At 38.7% G+C, this 23,139-nt stretch overlaps 1 protein-coding gene across 3 annotated transcripts; it reads left to right on the top strand.

Moving 5' to 3' along the window:
- Window positions 1-5,209: 5,209 nt before the first annotated feature.
- On the top strand, window positions 5,210-21,712 carry LOC129089051 (transferrin receptor protein 1-like). 3 transcript variants are annotated; one of them, XM_054596388.1, is made up of 18 exons: window positions 5,210-5,328; window positions 11,164-11,209; window positions 12,696-12,933; window positions 13,522-13,705; window positions 13,822-14,047; window positions 14,151-14,273; window positions 14,415-14,510; window positions 15,757-15,896; window positions 16,035-16,186; window positions 16,286-16,405; window positions 16,588-16,673; window positions 16,787-16,850; window positions 16,960-17,027; window positions 17,134-17,201; window positions 17,297-17,390; window positions 17,555-17,776; window positions 18,116-18,274; window positions 19,069-21,712. In XM_054596388.1, exons 2-18 carry the CDS (start codon window positions 11,177-11,179, stop codon window positions 19,309-19,311), a joined length of 2,316 nt encoding a protein of 771 aa, XP_054452363.1. In that variant the 5' UTR covers window positions 5,210-5,328; window positions 11,164-11,176; the 3' UTR covers window positions 19,312-21,712. The 3 variants fall into 3 exon arrangements, with proteins under 3 accessions (XP_054452363.1, XP_054452362.1, XP_054452361.1); XM_054596387.1 differs by having other exon boundaries at window positions 5,210-5,331; window positions 11,165-11,209; XM_054596386.1 differs by lacking the exon at window positions 5,210-5,328 and adding an exon at window positions 10,828-10,857 and having other exon boundaries at window positions 11,165-11,209.
- Window positions 21,713-23,139: the final 1,427 nt, after the last annotated feature.

Raw genomic sequence — 23,139 nt, 5'->3', positions numbered from 1 at the left:
CAAACAAACATAGTGAGATATACCTTTGTGTGCTACTACTCAGCATTGTTTACATATTTAGCAGTCACTGCTTCCTTATTTCTTTAGAAGTAATGTCTTACAATGGTGCAGCTGTAATTTCTTTAAGACTTCCTGGAGCTGCTGTGCCAAGAGACATTAAGTCTCAGATCCCTTCCATCTCCATGTGAGTAGCACCTTGGACTACAGATGTCACCTCATATTGTCTCTAACAAGTTTGCTATTAGAGGCTGATTTTACTGTGTAAACGGTTGATTGTCTTTGGGCTTCCCCCTGCAGAGCTCGTGGGTGGGACGGTGATAAGGATATCTTTTCTGGGAAAGTGATGCATTACTGTTAAGCTGGTGGAAGGCGACAACAGATAAGATTTAAGTGAAAAAGGCGCGATGGAAGAGAGGGAGGATGTGTATTCATACTAAAGAAAGTGTGAGGTTTGTTCCTGTAAATCATACACCAGCTGTTTGGTGGACACACACTTGATCAGGCTTCTAGATTCTATACACTTGTGTCAGTATTGGCAAAAATCACTTCAAAAAGACAGGAAATTACACTTTCAAAATGATAATTTACTTTAACCCTAATATACGTGAGAGTTGTATGATCATTCGTGCCTTTCATGGTATGAACAAAGCTCACAATTGCTCTACTGTACCTTGTATATTATTGCCTAATTATCCAACCTAAGTTTGAAAATTGCTTGTGCACGGTTAAACTGCATGTAGTTATAATGGGTTTCAGAAGAAATCTTGGTTTGGGTTTGTCTAATTCCCCCCTTGCAGGTGTGCGTTGTGGTTGCATAGGACTGTCTGCTTCAGCAGCTGCAGAATCATGGTTTCCTGTAGGAAAATAAACTCCCAAGGCCAAACACCAAATTGGATTCCTTAAGAACTCAGTTTTCAGAGCTAACCATAATCCAAATGGGTGAACCTTTATTTTAGGTCCCTCTGAATTGAACCATGTCAATGATTATCCCATGAATATCTGCACTGCTTGGTCTTGTATCAGATTAGTTTCACAATGATGTTTTAAGCATCAAGTGGGGAAACCTAAAACTGATTCATGCTAGAAATAAACCAATGCAGAAGTAGAGAAAATAACAGAATGGGTTTCCATGAACTTACTTTCACTCTTAGGTTGTTATTTTGCATACTAGAACACAGGTGTTCAGTGGTGTATCCCACATCCTCTGCCATAAATAAAGTAACAGCAATATCCTGAAAAGAGAATTAAATGAACACCTGGTGATTTGAAAGTATAAATGAATAATTGATAATTGAGAAGACATTAAACCTTCACTGGAGGAAAACAAAGCATAACTATAAATCTCTTTCACCTGGCTTTTGGGAATCAGTTTACTGTAAGTGAATGTGTATACAGCATAAGGTATCACCAGCAAGCTTGTTTTGTCAGATCCTACAACACAGGACTTAATCCATAAAATGTTATAAATCAAGCTGTGGTTGATTTGAGACCACCTCTCAAAGAAAGGATCACCGCCACTGAGTTTACATCCTGCAAAGCCTGATCTCGTAATTAACTTTACCTCAGAAACAAACAGATCTGAGAAGTCTTTGTTTTTGAAGAGGACACCAAACAGTGTTTAAATGGGATTTTGCAGCATTATGGGAAATGGAAGCGTTTCCCCACTCACACAGGTCGGAGCTCCTCCAAGAAATGAAATGATTCTCTGAGATCCGGCTGGGTTTAGTACAGTTGTTACATCTTAGTATTATAGCCACTTTTATTTTTGTTTTGTGAAAAAATATGTATAAGTAATACACTTTAAACGGTTGGACTTCCCTGTGTCTTTTGGTATAATAATTTAAGATTCACGATGTGTGCTTGAACAAGTAAAGGAAGGCGTATGCTGACAACACTGACAAAGCTAACATGTTGATGCTCATCAGGTAATATTCACCAGGTTCACTACCTTAGTTTAACCTGAAAGCATGCGCATGTTTGTCATAGAGGTTTTAATCAAATGATATGATTTAGCATTGAGTTCATTATTAGTGGTGCTGTCGTACTCTACTGCATTATGTTTCCAATATTCGTACTCTCATGTGTATGTAAATGATGAGGACAAAATAATTGAAACAGCTCTCAAAATAATGCAGTCCACTACAACACCAACTCTAATTGTAACCCATGTAACAAACATATCATTTAATTCAAACATTTACGACAATGTAAATGAAATCTGAACATTATGAGCTTCATAACGATAGATGTTGTGGCAGTTGTTGTATTGGACTGCATTAGATTTTATAGATGTGCCTAATAAAGTGGACACTTAGTGTATTTCTCTCTGAACCACATCGTCTACCTCATATGGCTAAGTGAAAAGTCACAGGATCACCAAAGTCACTAGGAGTTATCCACTGGGGACCCTAAATTGTCTATGTTAAGCAATCAGATAGTTGTTCAGAGTGGTGGAAGATACCATTTGCTTCCTTGGAGCCACACCGCTAGATTGGCTAAAAGTCTATTTTGAGATCAAGCTTATTCACAGATACCATATAACTTCAGAGGAAGTCAAGAACTCAACTGAAGTTCCTCAGTGATGTTAATAGTTAACATGTTTAATCTCCTATCTCATTGTCCCACAACAGATGGGGACACTCTTACTAGTCAGTTACCTGTTAACATTTAAAAAAAACAAATACATATCTTGTGCTTCTGCTTTGGACTTCAAAAACATTACTATTAAATTATAATTATTTGCAAAACAGGATGTTTTCACGTATAAAGAGGGAACTAAGATGTCGCATGAGTTGTTTCTTAATCATTTCAGAACAGTGGTTGGTTCTTGCAGCCTTGTGGTTCTGTGTGTGCAAATTCTACATGTGTTTCTTTATTATTTTAAATTAAAATAAATCCCAGACAGTTCCAGCGAAAGTCCAGAACCACCTCCACCTTGCAATAGTATTGTTATTTTATGAGAAACCTTTCCTGTACTGTTTTCGCACAGTTGGAGTATTGTAATAGTGCCATGATGGGCCGCCTCACATATTATGGAAATTTGTTAGCTTGCTGTGCTGTTCACCTCTAACATGTCAGACTCAGAGGTAATTATTCACACCAACAGCACAGGCTCAGCCATTATTACCTGTTGCTTTACACCAGCCAGTGTCAAGTAATGAACCAGAATAAAAAGAGACAATTCATTCTGCTGACAGTCTCTATGGTGACTTTAGATTCTTGGCCTGTGACTGCAGGAAACTACAACAACGACTTTCTGTGAAAATTACAGTTGAACTTTAAGGACTCTAATTCTTTGAATGTGAGACAGCTGTTTCTAAGAGAAGACAGGAATAAATTCCCACCGTTTTGTTTAGCAGGAGATATACTGCACCTTTATTTGTGTAATCTTGGTTACGAACATGCATGTTCTAAAAACCAGTGGACTTTAGAATCAGAAAGTTTGCACTTACAAGTATTTTTCTTGCTGTTTCGGTGCATAACAATAAATTCTGTGCAAAAAGTATAGAGACATAATATTAAACAGAACAATCTGCAAAAGAAAATATGAGCAAATATAAAATAATATTTTAAAATATCTCTGTTTTTAAGTGGAAGAGCTTTACAGTTTGTGCAGGAAAGTGCAAAAGTTCACAGTATAAAGTCAGGTTTAAGGTGATTGTTGTTGTATTATATCTACCTGGAAATTAATAAAGATCTTCACATCAGCTCCCCTTTTATGTCCCTTGAAATTTAAAAGTAATGATAAAAAGTGACCAAGGATGTGGGAAAATGATGCTGTGGGAAAATGATTAAAATCTGAGTTCGGACCTCCTAATGACTGGTTTGCACAAAACATACGCTCGCAGGCTGGCAGCAGGCATAAACATGTAATTACTGACACCCAAAAGAGCAATTATAGGGACAGTAACACTACCTTATTAAGGGTGTTTTGGTTCAAGAATCAATAATTAAAAGTGATTGTTAATAAATGGGATTGCAAAACCAGCTAGCAAAACATAGAAAGAAACATGTTTACAAAGATTTACAAATAATTTACCAACACTGGCGTCTGCCTCGGTCTTGCCCACCACCAATGCCCAATCCCAGGAGCTGTTGATTTGTCAACCCTGTCTGTGTGGACATAACAGTGGTATAATAACCACATAATCAATGTTTTCTCAACTGAAGCTATTGAAACAGGGGTTGTGTTTTTCTGATAAATAAAAGCCAATCAGACTTTCTCTGGTTTGCACTAAATCATTTACCAGAGTTGGCTCATGTGTATATTTGAAAAAGGAGCCAAAATGGTCCCAGTCAATTTAACAGGAAAAAAAATCTGTGTGTCTGACTTAGTCAGCAAACTGGTGACCAAACTAAATAGGCCTGCACTCACTTTCCTTTCCTAGAGCTGATATTTTCACAGCTGCAGCACAAAGAGAACACTGTTTTGTGGACTGCAAGTTCTGGAAAGTTAACAGTCCTCAGCACACTGGTGTTATGTTTGTTCTCATTTCAAGGTGAGCTGCAGATGGGAGCGTCGATTTGTCTGTGACACACTGGGGGTCATTCAAGGTAATCCATGACCGAGGTCAACCCATTGGTTTCTTTCCAAACTAAAGTACTGCTGTGGTTATTTATATTGGAACTAAAAAAGCTTGTCTATAATATGCAGCGAGAACGTTAAATGTCTCATTATTTTGTACTTTTTCATTTATTAAATTTGATCTCTCCTGTTATGGCTATTCTATTCATAGAGGCCTTATGGAATATTTTTCTCCTATGGGCACATTTGAATAAAGTCATTGAATAAATGTAGTGGAGGTCAAAGTGCTGTAGAGGCATTAAGTAGCACAAAATTGAAATGTAGGTCTGTCTCAAAAGTGCACGTCAGTAGCTGAATATACAGCCTCTTCCCCACCACTGATGGGGAACTTATTTCAACTTCTGGTTTTCTGTTTGATCTCAAATAAAGCAGCATAGTGTTATTAAAAAAAATAAAGTTATCTACTTTAACATATAATTACCACACAACAGCGTAGATGCAAACACATGTGATGAGAAAATGATTGCCTCTTGTTATGTTTTTAACCCATACTGACAGTGTCAAAAAAAAAAAAAAAAAAAAAGCATATGGTGGGAAAGATCTCGCGATAGGAAGTGCAGTTCTGGCTACGCCTCTTGTAGTATACACGGAACAATCTGATTGGTTTAACTGGAAGCAGCATGGTCAAGGGCACCGGCTGAGGAACACCAGATAGCAAGAAAGCTGCAAGGGGAGAAACCTCGTGTCAAAGGCGGCCACGGAAGAAGCCATTCCGTTTTAACTGTGTTGAAAAAAAAAAAAAAAAGGTGAGAGTTTATCCAACATGGATAATCTAGCTGTACTCAAATATAACGCTAACTCTACAATACTCTTTATCAGCGGAAGGACATACGCCTTCATATTTCTGTTGCGAGTGTGTGAACGCATTTACAAACGCATCGCATGTTTAATTCGCTCATTTTGAAGTTGCTTTCAATTGCGTTGCCTTTTATGAATGACATGTTAACACTGTCGCCTTCCGAGCGTGTTTATAAGAAAGCACAATGTTACAGCAGCGGATGCGGGGCTGAGCCACATGGTGCACTTGTCTGGAGACGTGTTTCCTGATTCCTCGTACTGTAGGCAGGAATCGTTACTCACATTGTTGGCTGTCACGTTTACCAATGCAACAAGGGAGAGAGCCATAATGAGAGGAAAGCAGGTAGTCGTGTGTTTTAAGCTGAACGTGAGCTGCCTCCATGCCGGTGTGAAATGCGTCCCTGAACGCCTCTTCCTGCTCAGGGGGGGGTAACCGTGTCAGTAGGTAGACATTACACTGGCCCTGTTTCCTGACCTTGACAGTCTGTAATAATAGGCTGCTGCACAGATAAGCTATTTTTACTCCAACATGCATAGCTGTGACCCTCCAGTCTGGACTAGTGTTGTTAAATAATCTAACCTGCTTGTCCAGATTTTAGGGGGAAGCTTAAAACAGCATTTGACAGTAGCTTTTGTTAACATATGGTGGAACTGGAGCTACATTTGGTTATGGATGAGTTGTCCCTAAGGCGTAATATTAGTCATGACTTAAACATACAACACAGAAGTTGAACTGATAAGCCTAACTGTTGCCATCCTTTGTCCTGGGGGGAAAAAAAAGCAATTTATTAATGTCATTTAAGGTCACATAGGGCGTAAAACAGATAAATCTTCTTATTTAGGATAGCAGTGTTAAGAAAACGCATGTTAGTATCTATCTTTTATTTATTTGAGTCATTTGAGCGTATCTTCTCCCGCCTCAACATTTTAAGTTGAAGATGTTAGTGTGTGTGTACCTGATAGACACCCTGGTGCCATCTGGCGGGAGCCCTCTGTTCAAAGGAGGTTGAAATGACTACCAGAGCGTGCATTATTGTGAAAAAGGAAAACCAAAACTGACAAGAGCTCATCATCTCCTCTGCATAGGATGGAACTACATCCTGTCTTGCAGCTCATGTCTATAATTCAGAATGTGCTGCTGTTTTTTTAATAATACTTGTGCAGGCCCAATACATGGGATTTGCCTGCCTCACTGTTCTAATTCTGGCGAGTTGTTCCCATCAGCTGCTTGGAGCTTTTCCCCATTGTGACTCTCACATGATTTGCCACAGCACAATGACTTACGCGCCCCTGACCCCTTCTCCTCTCCTCCTCCTCTCCTGCTGCCCCTACCGTTGCTCTCTTTTTCTCACCATTTCTTTTTGTTTCTTTTTTTTTTTCTCGTACTCTGTGCCTTTGTTCACCACGCAAAGTTTGACAAAGTTGCCAGGAAACAGTGGATGAGACACATCTGTGATGTAGTGTTTTAAGTTTTTGCCACCACTAAGGGGGCTTTCTTAAACTTGTATTGTTAATGATAACTGGGGATTTTAATCAGAGACACATTTTAAATTGAATTCCTTAATAAAATATCTTATACTGGTTTGTACATATCTTTACTTGCTTGTGTTAAGCCGTATCATTTTCAGTTTAAGTTTGTATTCTACAAAGTAAACGGGTTCATTGGTTAAAAAAAATTACTTGATGTGGGACCATAACTTTAGTCAGTTTTAATCTAAGCTTGGCCTGTCTGCTGCAGGTTGATATATTTCCTATGAAGACTATTATAACTGTGTGCTGATGATTTTATTAATGAAATAAGTTTTAACATACAAAATCTGTATCTACATTATTTATACATAACTTAATCTCATCCTATACATGGGTGCACACTGTGTTCTGTTCAAAACAAACAAACAAAAAAAACACGGCGCTATTTCCTGATGCTTCGTGAATGTTTCCAGTAAAGGCTCAACCACTGGTTAGACAGAGTTTTTACTTAATTGTATGGTATTTGGATGTGTGGCTCCCAGAAAGTCTCAAAGCTCTCACTGTGACAAGAAGATGACGATGTAGCTTTTGTTGGAATGATGGAATGAGAAAATCACTTCATACAGTTTTATGAATTTGTGACAACAGATTGTTCTTGCAGAAGTTACAATTCTCCCACAATGCCAGGTTGGTAGGCAGTTTGTTTTGTGATCATTGGTAAAAGATCATGTCAGCATTGTAAAATGACGACATTGGCTGCCCGCTAACTGGAATTGCACGCATGTTAGATAAAGTTAATTTAGTGAAAGAGTCAATTCAGTTCTTCAACAATTTTATAAAGGGCTGTTTCATCTCCGACCTCTTCCCCACTCTCAACGACCCTTAACAGAATTCACAATAGTTCTGTTGTAATATTGTAACAAAAGTCTTCTTCCCACAGCTTCCATAACCTACTTTTTATGAAGCCGTTGTTATATTTATTTCAAAGGGATTTGTTAAGTTACTAAGAACACTTTGACGAAGCTATTTTCGTTCCTGGAAATTCACCTTTCAAACACTGACAGTGATAATAATCTGTCTGCAGAGCTATGAAGCCCTTGAAGTTATAAATAAATGTTCACGTTGAACTTCTTTATTTGAAACTATTTCCAGTCTCTTACATGTTTTTTTATTTTTCTTTATTTTTTAACTTACTTTTTTTTTTAAAGTTGATGTCTCATTCCTTCATTCGGTCTGCATTATTTTGGGAAAAGAGAATGGCAGACTGTTTCACATCCTTTTAATTATTTTGACCTTGACTACAAGTTCCCAGTGTATAAATGAACTCTGTCCAACTTCCTCTCTTGTTAAAGCTTAGCTGGCTGTGCCGTCATTTAGCATTTATGTCTAACAGGTATTGCCTGCAGAGTCATTCCCAGAAGGGCGTGACTCAAGTCTGCTTTTACTATCTCTTTTGCACACACTTGGCTAAGAATTATTCAATGGAGATAGAACTCGTGGTTCAGAGACTGCTACAAGCAAAGTGACCCCTTTTCAAGGACGTTTGTTGAGGGTCTTGTTTGTACCTATTTATTCTTAATTTGTGTTCTGTTTTATATTGCTAATATCCATAGGTCTCTCAACTGAAAAAGTGGCTAATCTGCTTAAAGTATTAAGCCCCGGTATGTTTGGTATGTAAGATTAGACATCGCTCTGCCTACCTTAGAGAGCAATTAGCTTTACGAAGCAGCTAAGCCTGGTCTGATACCATTTTATAAGTCCATATGTGTCAACTCAAGGTTGCGTGCAAAGCAGAATAAGAAAATGTGAAGGTGCTCTTTTTTTTTTTTTTTTGTTTGTTTGTGACCTTTTTAGGTGTCATGTTCTTGGCTGTATAACCCCTTCAAGGTTGAAGAAGTCAAGAAAGTCCTAGGGTTGTCTGAGTCCATTCCGTGTTCTAAAGTTAGCTGCACTACATATAGTATTGGCAGAGCTAAGTTATTGTGTGGCCTGGTTCCAGGGCCAACATGGCTGCACCCTCATTTGCTTTATTGTAATGTAGTTTGAGTACATGGATTTTTTTATTTTTTATTTTCCTCCATGCTGTTGGAGTTTAGCAAGGCAAGATTTTTGTGCTGCAAGTTAGTGCTGGCCTGACTGAGCGTTTGTCTCCCTTTTTGGCCTTTGCCTAAACCAGCTCTCCACACGCGATGTCCACTTTGAGATCTCATTCCCGGAGAGCTTGCAAATTGGGCCGTAGGCATCATTAAGAGTTTCTTTCTTTGCTTTTTGGCTGCTCGGCACACTTCAATCACTCCAGGCGAGCTCGGCATCGTTTTGTCTGGTTTCAGTTTGAGCTTCACTTTTGTTTCATTACAGAATAAACTGAACAGATGGTTCTTCTCTCGAAAAGCTCTGTTTTTAGTGTTTTTATTGTTCAGTCCAAAGTTCAGTAAGTGTGGTAATGGTTTAACCCATAAGGTCATATCATTCTCTACTACAGGGCTTGATAAGACATGCACACTTGTGGCTGGGATAAAGGATTGGGTAAGAATTGCTTTGCTTATTGCTTAAGAACTAACCCTGTTGGTTTAAGGTTAAACTGTGTGAAACACTAACTCTTCATGGAAATGCCTTTTTGTTAGAGGGTTTTACCGTCCTGTCACCTACAAATGTATTTTGCAAATGCTTTGACTGCAAAATACGTCTCATTTGGTTTGCCCTCATTTTGGTGAAAAGGGTTGCCAAGAGATCGAGACGAGGTAAAAAGGCACAATCAAACCAGTTCAATGGCCTTCTGTTGTTAATCGCTCTGTTGGCTTTCTACAACTACATGTTGTTGGAAACATGGCGTGACTTTGCACTGCTTCTATTGTTAACATCAATTTGTACAAGCTGTATTTGAACAAAACATACCTGAACTTCCAATCATTGTGCCTTTTATGGTGGACAAGGAAGTGATTTTATTTTTCGGTGGTTTTTGTTGTGAACTGTGTGACTTCCAAAAAGGAAATAATTGTCACTGCAGTAGAATAGAGTCAGTGTTGTTTTTACCATCCCATCACTTAACAAGTAGGTTTGCAGTGCTCCGCGTTTGAAGCTGAATATTGTTAGCCAGTTGGGTCAAAACATGTTGATACTTTTACATTTCTAAAACGATAGACGTAATTAAACCTACTACTGACTACTTTTAGAGGTTGACTATTATTCCTTGCAGATAGGAAGCTTTACCAGTTTACGAAACTGAATGTCCTCTACTGAATGGTTAGGGACAAACCAAAAAGGGATACCCCTTATAAATACATTGTATTTGGTTACTTTAGTTATGGCAAATACTGTAAATCGGGCTATATAGTTCATTGGATTGACAGAATTGTCACTGGTGATACTCAAAAAAACAACCTTAGCCAGCATTGGAACAACAACAGCGGTCCAGGAAGTGACTTTGCAATGTCCATGGGTCAAATATTGGTAAATCAATTTTCACTGAGCGGTGAGAAATTCTATACTGTAACATTGTCCCTCTTACACCTTAATGTGCATTTATCATAGATGTGGTGATTCATCTGATGTGTATATAGTAACATGTATAAGAACTGTGCATAAAAAAGCCTGAGATATGACAGCAAAGTGGGTCCCGTTGGTAATTATCCAACATAAGAGATAAAGCTTTTGACCCATCTCAGCCCCCTTTGCTGCTGAAGCACCATACATCACAAGCTTCTCTCCCGAGGCTGATCACATGCATAGCTCCTATTCCACTGATGGTGCATTACAATATTTAAGAAAATATACAGAAGACTTGGGTTGCAGGTCTTGTTACTCTGTTAAATTGAAACTCTGCTTTGATTGGCTCATGTTTTGAATCAAAGCTAGTTATGCTGTTATTGTATTCTGCTGGCAATGGAGTTCCCATGGAGGCACGCAGCCTGTGACCTGTGCTGGACACTGGTCTTTTGTGCCTAGGAACAGTGCTGCCTTTCAAGTAAGCAGCAAAGGAAACCCCGTGGATGTTTGGACAAGAGGTGGGACGTGTTCTTTGGACACTCCATTATTCGCAGAAGTGATACAATAACTCACTGTATAGAAATAAAAACTTCAATTCCAACTTAAATCCATTGTTTGGAGTATTGCATACATCCCTTGTACCCTTTTAAAATGGCTGGTAAAAACGGTATTTTATCTCTAGCCATCTACAGGGCCTTTAAAACTCAAGATAGTGTTTGGGTAGATCGTCACTTCTAAAAACCTCAAACAGTGATAACGATCATTCTATCTTTAGGCCTGATGTGTTACTTATTCTTTCCTTGTTTCCTTGTTTCCCTTTTTTAGACTGAAGCAGCCATGGACCAGGCAAGGTCAACGATATCCAAAATTGTGAGTATTAGAACCTAAATCCTAAAATGACAAGCTTTGCTCTGAAGAACTATCTTTACATTATTACGACTTCTAAAGTGAGTGTTATTCTAACTGCTCTTGTTGCACAATTGAATGTTGTTGTTCTTCCATTTTGGAAACAAATAATAATTACTTTTACATTTCGTCAACACCATGCTGAATGATATTTAGGCAATGTGACATGAGAATATTTTCAGTGCTGTTAATGTTATTTAAGTAGTGTGAATTCATCTTGATTAAGATTAGTGATGGGAATATTTTCAAATCACTGCAAGGGACAAATACTTACAAATATGGCTTACTGTAAGGGGATATACGTTAATAATTATGTATTGCTTTTTGTAACTCTTGAGGAAAAACAACACAATTATGTTCCATTATAAACTCTGAATTATCCGTGCAATAAGTACAGTAACATGAATCAATAAAGAATGCGTGAAACAAGTGGGCAACAAAATGAATTTACAGCCATTTCTGAAAGATTAAGGATACTGAAAATGAGCACCGGCCGTCCTGGTTCCACCAATGGTGAACTACTTCCGGTCAGATTTGAACAACAATGACAAAATAAACATCATTCAACATTCTTAAATCAACGTTTAACTTTTTTTTCATTTTCCCTTACCCAGCACAATCTATTTGTGATCAAGTTTTTCACACCAATTTTACCGTTTTTGATTACATGAAACCAAAACTGTGAGTAGTTCTCCATTTCCCTTTTGGCAGTGCCTCACAGTATAAAACCTGCTGCTTAGTGCTCATTGTCAGTCATTTTTCATCTTTCTCTCCGGAAGCAGCGGCTGTAAGTTAATTTTGTTATACACTTGACTTTGACATATTATGCGTATTATCCATGAAATACATTTTTAAACAAGGTTGTGCTTTTTTTAGCTTGTATGCTATGAGCTTAGGCCCGACAACCTTACTATGACAGAGAAAGAAAAAGAGAGCTAGAAAGAGAGGGGAATCACAAAAGTGAAACCAAACATAAACAGGAGCTCTTTTGGTTCTTAATTTATTGTCGGTATTTTACTACTTATTATACTTAAAAGAATACAAATAAAACTCTGATTGGCACAGTCAGATTATGTGCTATAAATATTGCTATTTTAACAAAGTGTTATTTTACTCCACAAAAACATCTAGCCCAACTGTTAAAAATGAGTCGACAAACATCTTTAATGTGGGGGGACCAGATAGTAATTAGTCAAATAGAAAAAAAATTCCTGATGAATTAAAGTGCTAGCTAAAAGAACACATAAATGCTAGAAAAAAGAGGAAATGGGCATTCTCACAACATGGCAACCCAAACGTTTTTCTTTATTACTGATCAAATAAACATCAGTAATGGATTTTATTAATGTTATTAAAGGCATTAGCAACTACTTATATACTCTTTAGATATTAAAGGTTTGTCTTATTATTAAAGGTTTGTCCTCATACCAGCATTGTTCTGTCATTACAGTTTAATGGGGAGCCACACTCCTACACGCGTTTCAACTTGACCCAGAACATGGAAGGCGATAACAGCCAGGTGGAGATGAAGCTGTCGTCCGACATAGAGGAGGAGGTCGGGGGAAACGGCGTGGGAGAAAACTTCAATCACAACTCCAACCGCAAACCCTACGTGGCCCAAAATCTCAGACGCACACCAAAGAACCTCTGCTTCATGGCCTCCACCACCCTCCTCATCTTTATTATCGGTAAGAGGGGGCGGTGTTTATATAATGAAAGAAGGGGCGGCGTTTATATCAAGTTTGCATCACTCTCAAATAACTTGGTGTTTTCCCCAATTATCAATCTTAGGACTACTGCTTTGAATCTGTATTGATGGTGTCACCAGTAAACGCAGCATGTCTTTTCCTATCCATGCTGATGACTCACAGCTTTGTGCTATAAGCCACATTTTAGATATACACTGACATTTAACCAGCACAAACTTGAAATATTGGTTGTAGGTTAAGTCACAGGAAGAGAAACTGATGGGTACACCTTTTTTTTTTTTTTTTTTTTTTTTTTTTTTTTATCATCAGAAAACCATACCTCAAGTATGACTGTGTCCCTCTCTGAGCAACACAGATGGATTCAATCTAGAATTCAGGCTTTGGCTTGTAGTCGATGAGTTAATGAAATGTAATTGACTGGATGTGATTTGAGGAAGAAGTGTCCCTGTCTGGGGCTTGACATGATGCCTTTTGTCTGTTATGGATGTGTACTGCCTTCTCTCTGTCGGTGCCATTGTTCCCTTCTGTCCCCGGTTGCTCTTCATTTGAACCCACTGCTACTTACAGGATACCTGATTGGCTACCTGGTTCATCGTAAGAAGGACTTGGCTCCCATCTGTGAGGACTCTCTGCCCACATTTGTACGACCTATAGACCTCGAGACTGGTGCTGCCCCCCTCATGGACTGGGACGATGTCAAAAATCTCCTCGCTCAGAAAATTGCCGCAGCCAAATTTGAACCTGTCTTCAGGTAAATGTATAAACCGCACACTTTATTTGTATTAAAATATCAAAAGTCAGTCATTGTTTCCAGTTTTCTTGCCTCCATGTTCTGTTCACCTCATGTTGTAATTCCTCCTTTCCTAGTGAGTTTTCCAGTGACAACCACCGGGCTGGCTCTGGAGGTGATGATGTTCTGGCAGCAAAGTTCTTCAATAAGTTTAAAGAGTACGGAATGAACACCTGGACCGATGAGCATTTTGTTAAGGTTCAGGACCCACCAGCTTCTGGCTCCAACCGATTTGTTTTCAAGGCCGGGAAGGATGAGCGTCCAGAGGGGTTCCTCTCCTACAGTGCCAACGGAACAGCGACGGTAATCTAAAAGCTAAAGTAGAGATTTTTTTTTTTTTTTTTTTTTTTTTCCATTATTATGTTGAGAAAAATGCAGTTTCGTTATTTCTTTATTTTTATCACAGGGTGCCATCTTGTATGCATTTTACGGGGAGGAAATTGACTTCAGGTTGCTGAGGGACAAGGGCATCAACCTGACTAACAGGGTCATGCTTGTCCGTGCGGGACGGATCAGCTTTGCTGAGAAGGTGGGTGGTTGGTAATACATTCAGTGTGACTTTAATATTACTGTTATCTGAATCTGAATCAATACGTGATTTTGTACAAGTGCTTTTGCTGTCAGTGACAATTATAATTTCCATGACTCCTCTTTTCCTTTTTGCTTACAGGTAGCCAATGCTGCCAAAACGGGTGCCTCCGCTGTGTTGATCTACCCAGACCCGGCTGAATACTCTATTGGAGAGTCCACTGCGCTGTTTGGACATGTGAGTGTTGACAGTTTAGAAGCAAAATGTTGGAGAATGAAACCAACCAGAGAGACTTGTAGTACATATCTAGTTTGTTCAGTGTACTGAAGATATTAAATCAGTGGTACTGTGTTTTGTTTGTATTGTGTGCTCGACTAGCTTTTTATAGTAACGGTTGGCGATTCCTTCCAATGGTTTTACATTAGTTCATTAGTGGAGGTTAGAGCTGCCCTGGTTCTAAATGAGGAAAAGCTGGAGTATTGCTACTGAGTTAGCGGTTTCCCCTGTGAGATTTCCATAAAATAACGCTATTGAGCAATTAATGGCAGCCTCACAATCGTTTCCACTTTCTCCCTCTTTGCACCAGAGGCAGAGCAGTGGTCTTAGGCTACATCCACACTAATCGATTTTCGTTCAAAACCGGGGTTTTAAAAGGAAACCGATTTCCGCCCATACTAGCACACCTGGAAACGAATATCACATGACCATTCACGTGCAATGGGCATGCGGATGGTGTTGTAAACAGGAAGTAGATTGGTTGTTTAGTTACAGAAAATACAATGTATTCCATTAATAATAAAAGGTCATGCTTAATACTTAAATCTTAAATCTTCCTCTATATACCAAAACCGACAGATTTCGTGGGAAGTTTTAGAAGTGGCAGAGAGAAACAAAATGAACAAAGTGATCGAAAGTGTGGCTGCATTATACTAGTGTAGATGTTGATGACGCTCGTTGTTAGAGATACAGTAAATACTAATTTTCTTCATATTTGAGATTGTTTTCAGTGATTATTCTAAAGTTTGTACATCCTGACTTTGCTGTTTTAAACCATACTGTTGCTCTAGAAACATCTAGTTATATTTGAAATATAAATGCATTTAAATCCAGTTCTGAATATTTTTTTTTTAAATAATATATATTTTTAAATAACAAAGAAAAGAGTATTAAAGATCTTAACCATATAGAATGGTAAGAGTAGTAGTATCAATAAAATCCCCCATCCCTAATGGTTGTAATATACCCACTCAAACAGGAATATTTGATTTCTAATAAAAGTAGTCTTGGGTAAAAGAGTTTAGATATTGTTGTTAGATGTTTTTCATCAAAATTTCTTAATTTGAAATTTAGACGTTTGAGGGTAAGGCTCCAGGCTGCTGGGAAGATTAGTTGGGAACACAAAAGCCTTCAACATGTCAAATCATAGCTGTTGGCAAACCTGACCCAACTTTCCATCTAACCTTCTTCTGTCCGTCTCCCACAGGTCCACATGGGTTCAGGGGATCCCTACACCCCAGGCTTCCCCTCCTTCAACCACACCCAGTTTCCACCTGTCCAGTCTTCAGGCCTGCCGGAAATCTTGGCCCAGACCATCACAGCAGGCATGGCTGCCAACATTCGGAGGTAAGTCTCACATTTGCTGTGCACAAACTGAAACAATGTACTTTAATGTTAAACGTTCCTCTCGCGCTGTGATTGTCTGCTACAGTTGACTTTGAAGTAGCTGACTTAGCGTGACTATGAATTGTCTGCATCCTACAGGCAGATGGGGGGTCTGAGTGAACCGGAAGCATGGGGAGGCAGCTACAAACTGGGAGAGGAGAGCGATACTATAGTTGTCGAGGTCAACAACGTTCTTACTGAGAAAAGGATCAATAATGTCTTTGGGGTCATCAAAGGCTTTGTGGATACAGGTACAATGAGTTGTTTATTCAACAACGGAGATTTAAAATCTCCATCAGACTTCCTGAAAATGAGTAATTGAAAGTCTTCTTTTTTCTTTTTTATTGTAGATCGATATGTGGTTATCGGCGCTCAGAGGGATGCGTGGGGTCCAGGTTTTGCTTCGTCGACCGTCGGCACCAGCGTCCTTGTTGAGTTGGCGCGTTCCATCTCGGACATGGTGAAGAATGGTTAGTTTTTAATGTGAAACGGTGCCATATTTTTATTAATACGCCTGGAATGGCTCTACTGTTCACATAAAATCCAACAATAATCATTTAATAATCGAGTCAGGATATGTTTATTAAAAAATAAATACTTTTAATGTAGGCTCTGCTTTTCTCTTAATGCATTTTTCCCCCTCTTCTTCCAGATGGATTCAAACCGAGGAGAAGCATCGTGTTTGCCAGTTGGAGTGCTGGAGAATATGGGAACGTTGGCGCCACCGAGTGGTTGGAGGTGAGAAAAGTTTCCCAAACTGCATTTTTCTTGATCAGCAGCATTTATGCTGTAAATAATACTGATTAGTGTTAGGACCATTCCATAATTATTATTTTTTTTTGTATATCCAGGGTTATCTTTCCTCTCTGAGCATGAAAGCCTTCACCTACATCAACCTGGATAGAGTTGTATCAGGTATTTATTTTAGGTTTCCAGGCAGCTAAATATCAAAAGCTTCCTATGCCAACAATATGACAGTATATGTGATTTCTCGGAATGACTAAATATAAATCGTCTTTTCCAGGTCAGGCGGGATTTAAAGTGGCAGCCAGTCCCATGTTGCACAGTCTGATCGAGAGCACTCTGAAAGAGGTACATTTGATACAGGCCTGAAGTAGTGTCATGAGTTAAATACTATTATCACTTTTGTTTGTTAATGTTAAAACATAATGTACATATGCAATTGTCTTCTCCTTAGGTGAGCGCTCCAAACAAGGCTGGGACTCTCTTTACTCGATATGCATCGGGCGGTTTTGAATCAAATGTGTAAGTGTGACCCGGCTGTTGGTAAAGTTTGTGTTTACACATCGCAATGACATCCAAGCGGTTCTCACATTATCTTTTATGCGTTTATTTTCCAGGTTGGAGCCTCTTAACTTCGATAATCCTGCTTATCCTTTCACTGCCTTTTCTGGCATTCCCTCACTCTCATTTGGATTCACCTCTGGTACCTCCGTAAGTCATCTTGTCGTTTCTACAATGTTACATCAATCTTTTTGAGCCAATAGCCATAGCCCAGGACAACCTTGTACATTGAGCCATTACGTTACAGTTTGGTTCATCGTGGGATGTATTTTCCCTAACTGTAGTAATCAAAACATCTTGCTTTCCCCTCTCAGGACTACTCGTACTTTGGCACAAAGCTGGACACCCGGGAGAAACTGAACTCGGCCACGGGCAACCAGGTGACTCAGCTGGCTGAAATAGCGACCCGGTTCGCAGGTCACATAGTGCTGAGGCTGGTCCACGATCATCTGCTGCGGCTGGACGTGATGAAGTACCACAATATTATCCGCACCCATGTCGGTCAGATTAACAGCAAAATGATTTCTGTTAAGAGGGTGAGTGTCCTGTTATTTTATGCTGACATGGATTGAACTTTCCCAACTGTTGACTCGGCTCTTTTTGGGTTGTTGCCTCAGAGAGTCTGAGCGTCTGTCTGCAAAGAGATAAATAATCAATGATTTTTAAAAATATATTTAACTCTCCATTCAAATTCACTCTTTAAGTAGCCAAGTTAACTTTTTTTTTATTGCCTTTTTAATTTATTTTGTTGCTGTTTTTTGGCTGAATGTGGGTTTGATTACGTAACCCAAATGTGTCCAAAAGATGCACATCTGTATAGTTTTGGTTTATTCAGAATACCAAATTACCCCCGTGGGTGCTTTGTGTGCTTCCAGATGCAGCCCCAGCTGTTGCCCAAGGCCCTGACGATGCAGTGGTTAATGTCGGCCTCTGGCTCCTACAGCCGCGCCGCTCGCAGCCTGGTGGAAGACATCAGGAACAGCAACCTGGACGACATCGAGATGTGCCGTATCCTTAACGACCGCATAATGATGGTAAGACCTAGACTAGAGTTCAGAGTTCAAAAACAATATTATTGCTGTAAGTTCTGTAGCTATGCACTCCTGGTCAACTCCTAACATGTCTGAACTGTAGGGTAAAGACCCTGAAGACTTGTAACCTGTGTCAGAGTGTGTTCATGTAGGACATCCATTGCTTGTCGCAAGACAGAGTTGGAACAGTTTGGGGTATTTCATTAGATATTTCTGTGTTTTTCTGTTTTTGGCCTTGTTTTTCTCACTGGTTTAAAGTGGGTAGTTGGGCAGTTGGGAAGAGATAACGTCATGTACATCATTAACACAATCAGAATTTGAGTTAATGTAATTACACCTGTGAGATCACCGGCCATCAAACCTGATAGAACCACACCTACACAGTCCTGATGAGGCAGCTCAGCTTAGTTCTTGAGTGTTAAACAAAAAATCAAATCCGTTTTCACAAACTTTAACTTTGTTGCTTTTTGTAGTGTTGAATATTTAAAGACATGGAAACAAACTAAATCCTTAACAAACAAGTTTTCAGGCACATAAAAAAAAAAAAAATAATATATATATATAATGCTGAAGCTGCCTTTTCTTGCATTGAAAATGAACTATAGCCTGCATTTTATGACTTATCAAAGGAAAAGGTCACCTGTGAAGTCATTTTTTTTTTTAAGACTACAGGTAAACTAAAGAAAAAGCCACTTCATTTTAACTGTCCAAGCAAAACAGTAATAACAGTGACTTTTGAGAAAGCATTGCAAATTTCCCTCTCTCATCATCCTGTTTTGTTCCTCTTGTTTCTGTAGGTGGAAAGGAACCTCCTGTCGCCCTATGTGTCACCCAGAGAGAAACCCTACCGCCACATCTTGCTGGGCTCCGGATCTCACACTCTCAAGGCTCTGTCCGACCACCTCGAGGCCCTCAGGACCGACCACCCCGAGGTGGACGGCGACCTGTTCCACAACCAGTTTGCCCTGGCGACCTGGACAGTTCAGGGCTGTGCCAACTCACTAGCAGGAGACATCTGGTCTTTGGATAATGAAATCTAAAAAGTAAATTTCCCACCCTTCTCCCTTATTCATGTTTGGCCCTCTTATGACAACTATCAGTCACAGATGCAAAGCTTTTTAAATAATTTAGCTGATTTAAGGAAGTTATAAAAGTGGAGCCGTAACTAATTGGACGGTCATCACCCTCAACATTTGAGTGATGAGCTCATCATCATTCTTTTTGAAACTCTCCAAAAAGCCAAACATTAATTCTTAAAAAAAATGTACTTGAGCCTTACGCCTTAACTAAAAGAAAGTTTAAAGTGTAATTTACTTTTTTCTCCTCCACTCTTGGAAAGAGAAATTCCTAAATGATTTTACCATGTGTCATTTAAATACAACATTCTGAATACTTTGGTGCTAGTAACGACTACTTTCAAATGGCAATAACATGTAGCGGTGCTTCTTAAATATAGTGAAATTGAGGCTTCTTCAGCACAGTATCATCGGGTCATAATCACAGGAAAGCTGTGTTTTCCAGCTCAGAGATGAATAAAACTCAAATAGCCACTATGCTATTATAAGGTACTGACTTTCCAACTGTTTACCATAATTATCATTAATCAAAACTGATTGTATTTCCACCGCTGAGCCTCGTGTTCAAACCTGAGCTGGTTAGTATTGGTAGCTATAATTGTATACTGTGCTGAAATCTGCTGTTCCACTTATTGTCAGATTAGAAAATGTCTAAATAATAACAAACAAATCCGAATTTCTCAATGACCTGAATCATCTGCCTCCTGACATGAGGGCAAACCGCCATAGGCCTTTCAAAAAAAAAAAAAACAAGGGAGAAGGTCTCCAACCACCTGGCACTGAAACAGAAACGTATGTCTATTTATTGTGTTATTTATTTATCAGTGGCAGGGTTCACTATAAATATTTTTTTATTGCCTTTTATAAAAAAATGTGTGTATAATTATCGGGAGCAGTGCCTTCCATAATTATGACAGTTATACTGTCGAAATAGCAAAAGCAGCATCTGCTTAAAAGAAGTGTACATGTTGACTGACGGCCGGGACTGAACACTGAACACACAGGCACATCTCAGAAACCTGCACTACTTTGAGACACTGGATTGGTCCTTTTAGGCGAGGCCAGCTCACACATCACACCTCTGGCTGTCAGTACTGGTCCTTGGTACATGTACGCCTCTCGTCCTGACAGCATTATCGGCAGCAGTGTCTTCCATAATGTGAAAAAGAACAAAAGGTAGTTTTTGCCTACCAGTGGGTGTCCGTATCGGAGGCAGTGCCCTCCATATTTCACTGTAGGAGTGGATGTTTTTATTATCGGGAACAGTGTTTTCCATAATGTTTGTATATATATATAGTAGCGTGTTACACAATGCACACGTTGTCCGCATCTTTAGATCCCTTCTATGGTGTTTCCATGCTAGTGTAGTGTCTTCTTTTAGGAAAAAAGTTCAGCTCTTTATGAAAACATTTATCCATCGATCTCATTGGTAGGTTAAAGAATATGTCTTTAAATTCTTCCGGGTTTCTTTAGTGAGCCGTTTTCTCATTTTAATCAGACGTTGATAATGTGTGTGTGAAACTGATATGAAACGTCTTTGCGTTAAAGAGAAAAATGTTATGAACATTTTTGGGACCACAGGTTACAGCGGTGTGGTCCGCTATTTCCAGAAAAGATCACCACTTGCCTCACAAAATGGGGTTTCAATGAGTCAGTCAGTGTGAAAGTGAATTCTACCTTCTATTTTGATGTGTTCATTCATTGTTAAGATATTTCCTTGTGCCTTTTGTTTCATAACTGTTTCTACATTACAGTACTTAAAGAGGTTTTGGATGATGTGTATTTGGCTTGTTTTGGTTAGTTTTCACTTCTCTGTATTTTTTTTTTTTTAATCCTCCTGTTGTCTGATAGAATCAAAAGTTACTGGTTTAAAGGCCTGTTATGCTACACACCTTGAGATATATTCACAGCATAATGAAAAATGAAAGTAATAAATCGATGTAAATGGAATTTCAAAATTACACACTGAATGTTACAATAGTTAACGTTGTCCTCATTTAGCAAATCTGCTAAGCCTTGACATTTACAATCTTTTTTTTTTTATTTTGATGAAAACAGCCATGCTTATGCAGCAAAACCTCCAATGTTATTGTTTCAAATCAATAGCCATTTAAAGTGATCTATTAACCATTCATATACTGAGTGAACTGACCTGCTGGGCTATAATGAGGCATGTTCTGAAAGTTACATTCTAATATTGGCATCGGACGCAGACGAGAAATTGTTCGACAAAATTGGTCTTTGGTGAACTTTCAAGAATTAATTTTAAATATTTAAAACAATGCATTTCTTTTACCTCAAACTGTATACAAATTTGCTTAGCTTCACGCTTTCTTGTTTGCTACAATAAACAATCGGATCAGAACTGTTGAGTCATGGTTTGATCATTAGTTCAAATTATCTTTTTTTGTTAATTCTTTTTCTTTTTTGGTTTCTTGGGTTCTATAAAAGCTATAAATCAAGTTTCAATTTTACACCAAGTCTCAACTGTGTTTTTTTTTATAAAGCAATCAATGAAATTTGCCAATGTTCCTTTGCAAAACACAATTCTGAACTTAATTTGTTCCACATCATCCATTATTTTAAGACAAACTTCTGCATTACATTTGAGCCTTACGGCTGCATAAGGTTTTTATTTTCCAAAGCAGCTAGATGTGTAATTCCACCACCACTCAATGAGTTCTGCTTATTGTTGCTTCACCTGGATGTTTAAACTTCATTGTGCAGGTTGATGTATGTGCAGAGTTTTAATTGCACCAGTCCGTCTTGAATGGCTTACTTGCACACCAGCCCGGTCCGAAAACACAGGAGTGGATGCAATTTAATTAAGTAGGTAGTTAAACATATAAGACACAAATTGTTGCTCAAAGCAAGGCATTTCTGTGCAGGGGATTGTTATTCATCAGTGTTTCTTTTCCAACTAGTGAATAACCCATTTCAGGAATTGGCACAACCCACACCATCCCAGAAAAAAGTTGTTGTGACCATCTTTGACCAGATGATGGAGACAAAATAAACCCTATGTTTGTATTCAACTTAAAGCTTTTCAACTGTCGCCTGTAGTCTCTCACTGAAGTATAGTAGTCCATGAAGTGATTTTGTTTTGTATTTAAATAGGATGTTGCCTTCAGAGGGTCCAAAACATTTTTTCTGTATAAACAAAAATGTTTTTTTAGAGGGGAAGTAATAACCACAGAAACCCATCACTTGTACTTCACCAGAATGGAGCATCATTAATAACTTTACTAATTTTGTTTACTGCTTAACCATGATTTTAAATGATGTGTCTGAATGAATTGGACAACTTTTTTTGTAGAAGTTTCAGCCACAAAGTGCAGCAATATTGCACATTTGTGGCATGTACCTTTAAGAGTGGGCTGTCAGCCTAAATGTGCACCAAAGATGTGAGAGAAACTAAGAGCTCTCACCCAACTACGGATTCCTGCTGCAGCAAACATCAAGAAGAGTGGTGGAGGAAATCCAGACCACAGTCTTGGGTTCAATGAAATGAGAAGAAACATGTGAACAGGAAATTAAAATAGAACAATGGGCAATATGTAAATGTTACCAACTGACAACTTTACCAGTCAGTGAGGAAATGTTCATGAACCCATGCAAAATCAACAAAGAAATCCTCTTGTAGTGTGGCAAGTATAAATATGTAAAGACAATACCAACAAAGCTGCATTAGCTTTACTTTAAGCTATGGTTGTTTTTACGTACAGGCTAATAAATGAATAAATAGGCAGTACCCAGTTGTGCAAATATAAGTATGAAGAAGAATGCAACATG

This window comes from Anoplopoma fimbria, chromosome 3 (genome assembly GCF_027596085.1).
Source record: "Anoplopoma fimbria isolate UVic2021 breed Golden Eagle Sablefish chromosome 3, Afim_UVic_2022, whole genome shotgun sequence".
Taxonomy (NCBI): Eukaryota; Metazoa; Chordata; class Actinopteri; order Perciformes; family Anoplopomatidae; genus Anoplopoma; species Anoplopoma fimbria.
This window is presented reverse-complemented; position numbering and strand designations above follow the sequence as displayed.

Excerpts from the sequence above, each read along its gene's own strand:
- LOC129089051 (XM_054596386.1), top strand. Across the intron at positions 14,274-14,414 it reads GGATCAGCTTTGCTGAGAAG|GTAGCCAATGCTGCCAAAAC; the intron begins GTGGGTGGTTGG and ends TTTTGCTTACAG. Across the intron at positions 17,777-18,115 it reads AAATGATTTCTGTTAAGAGG|ATGCAGCCCCAGCTGTTGCC; the intron begins GTGAGTGTCCTG and ends GTGTGCTTCCAG.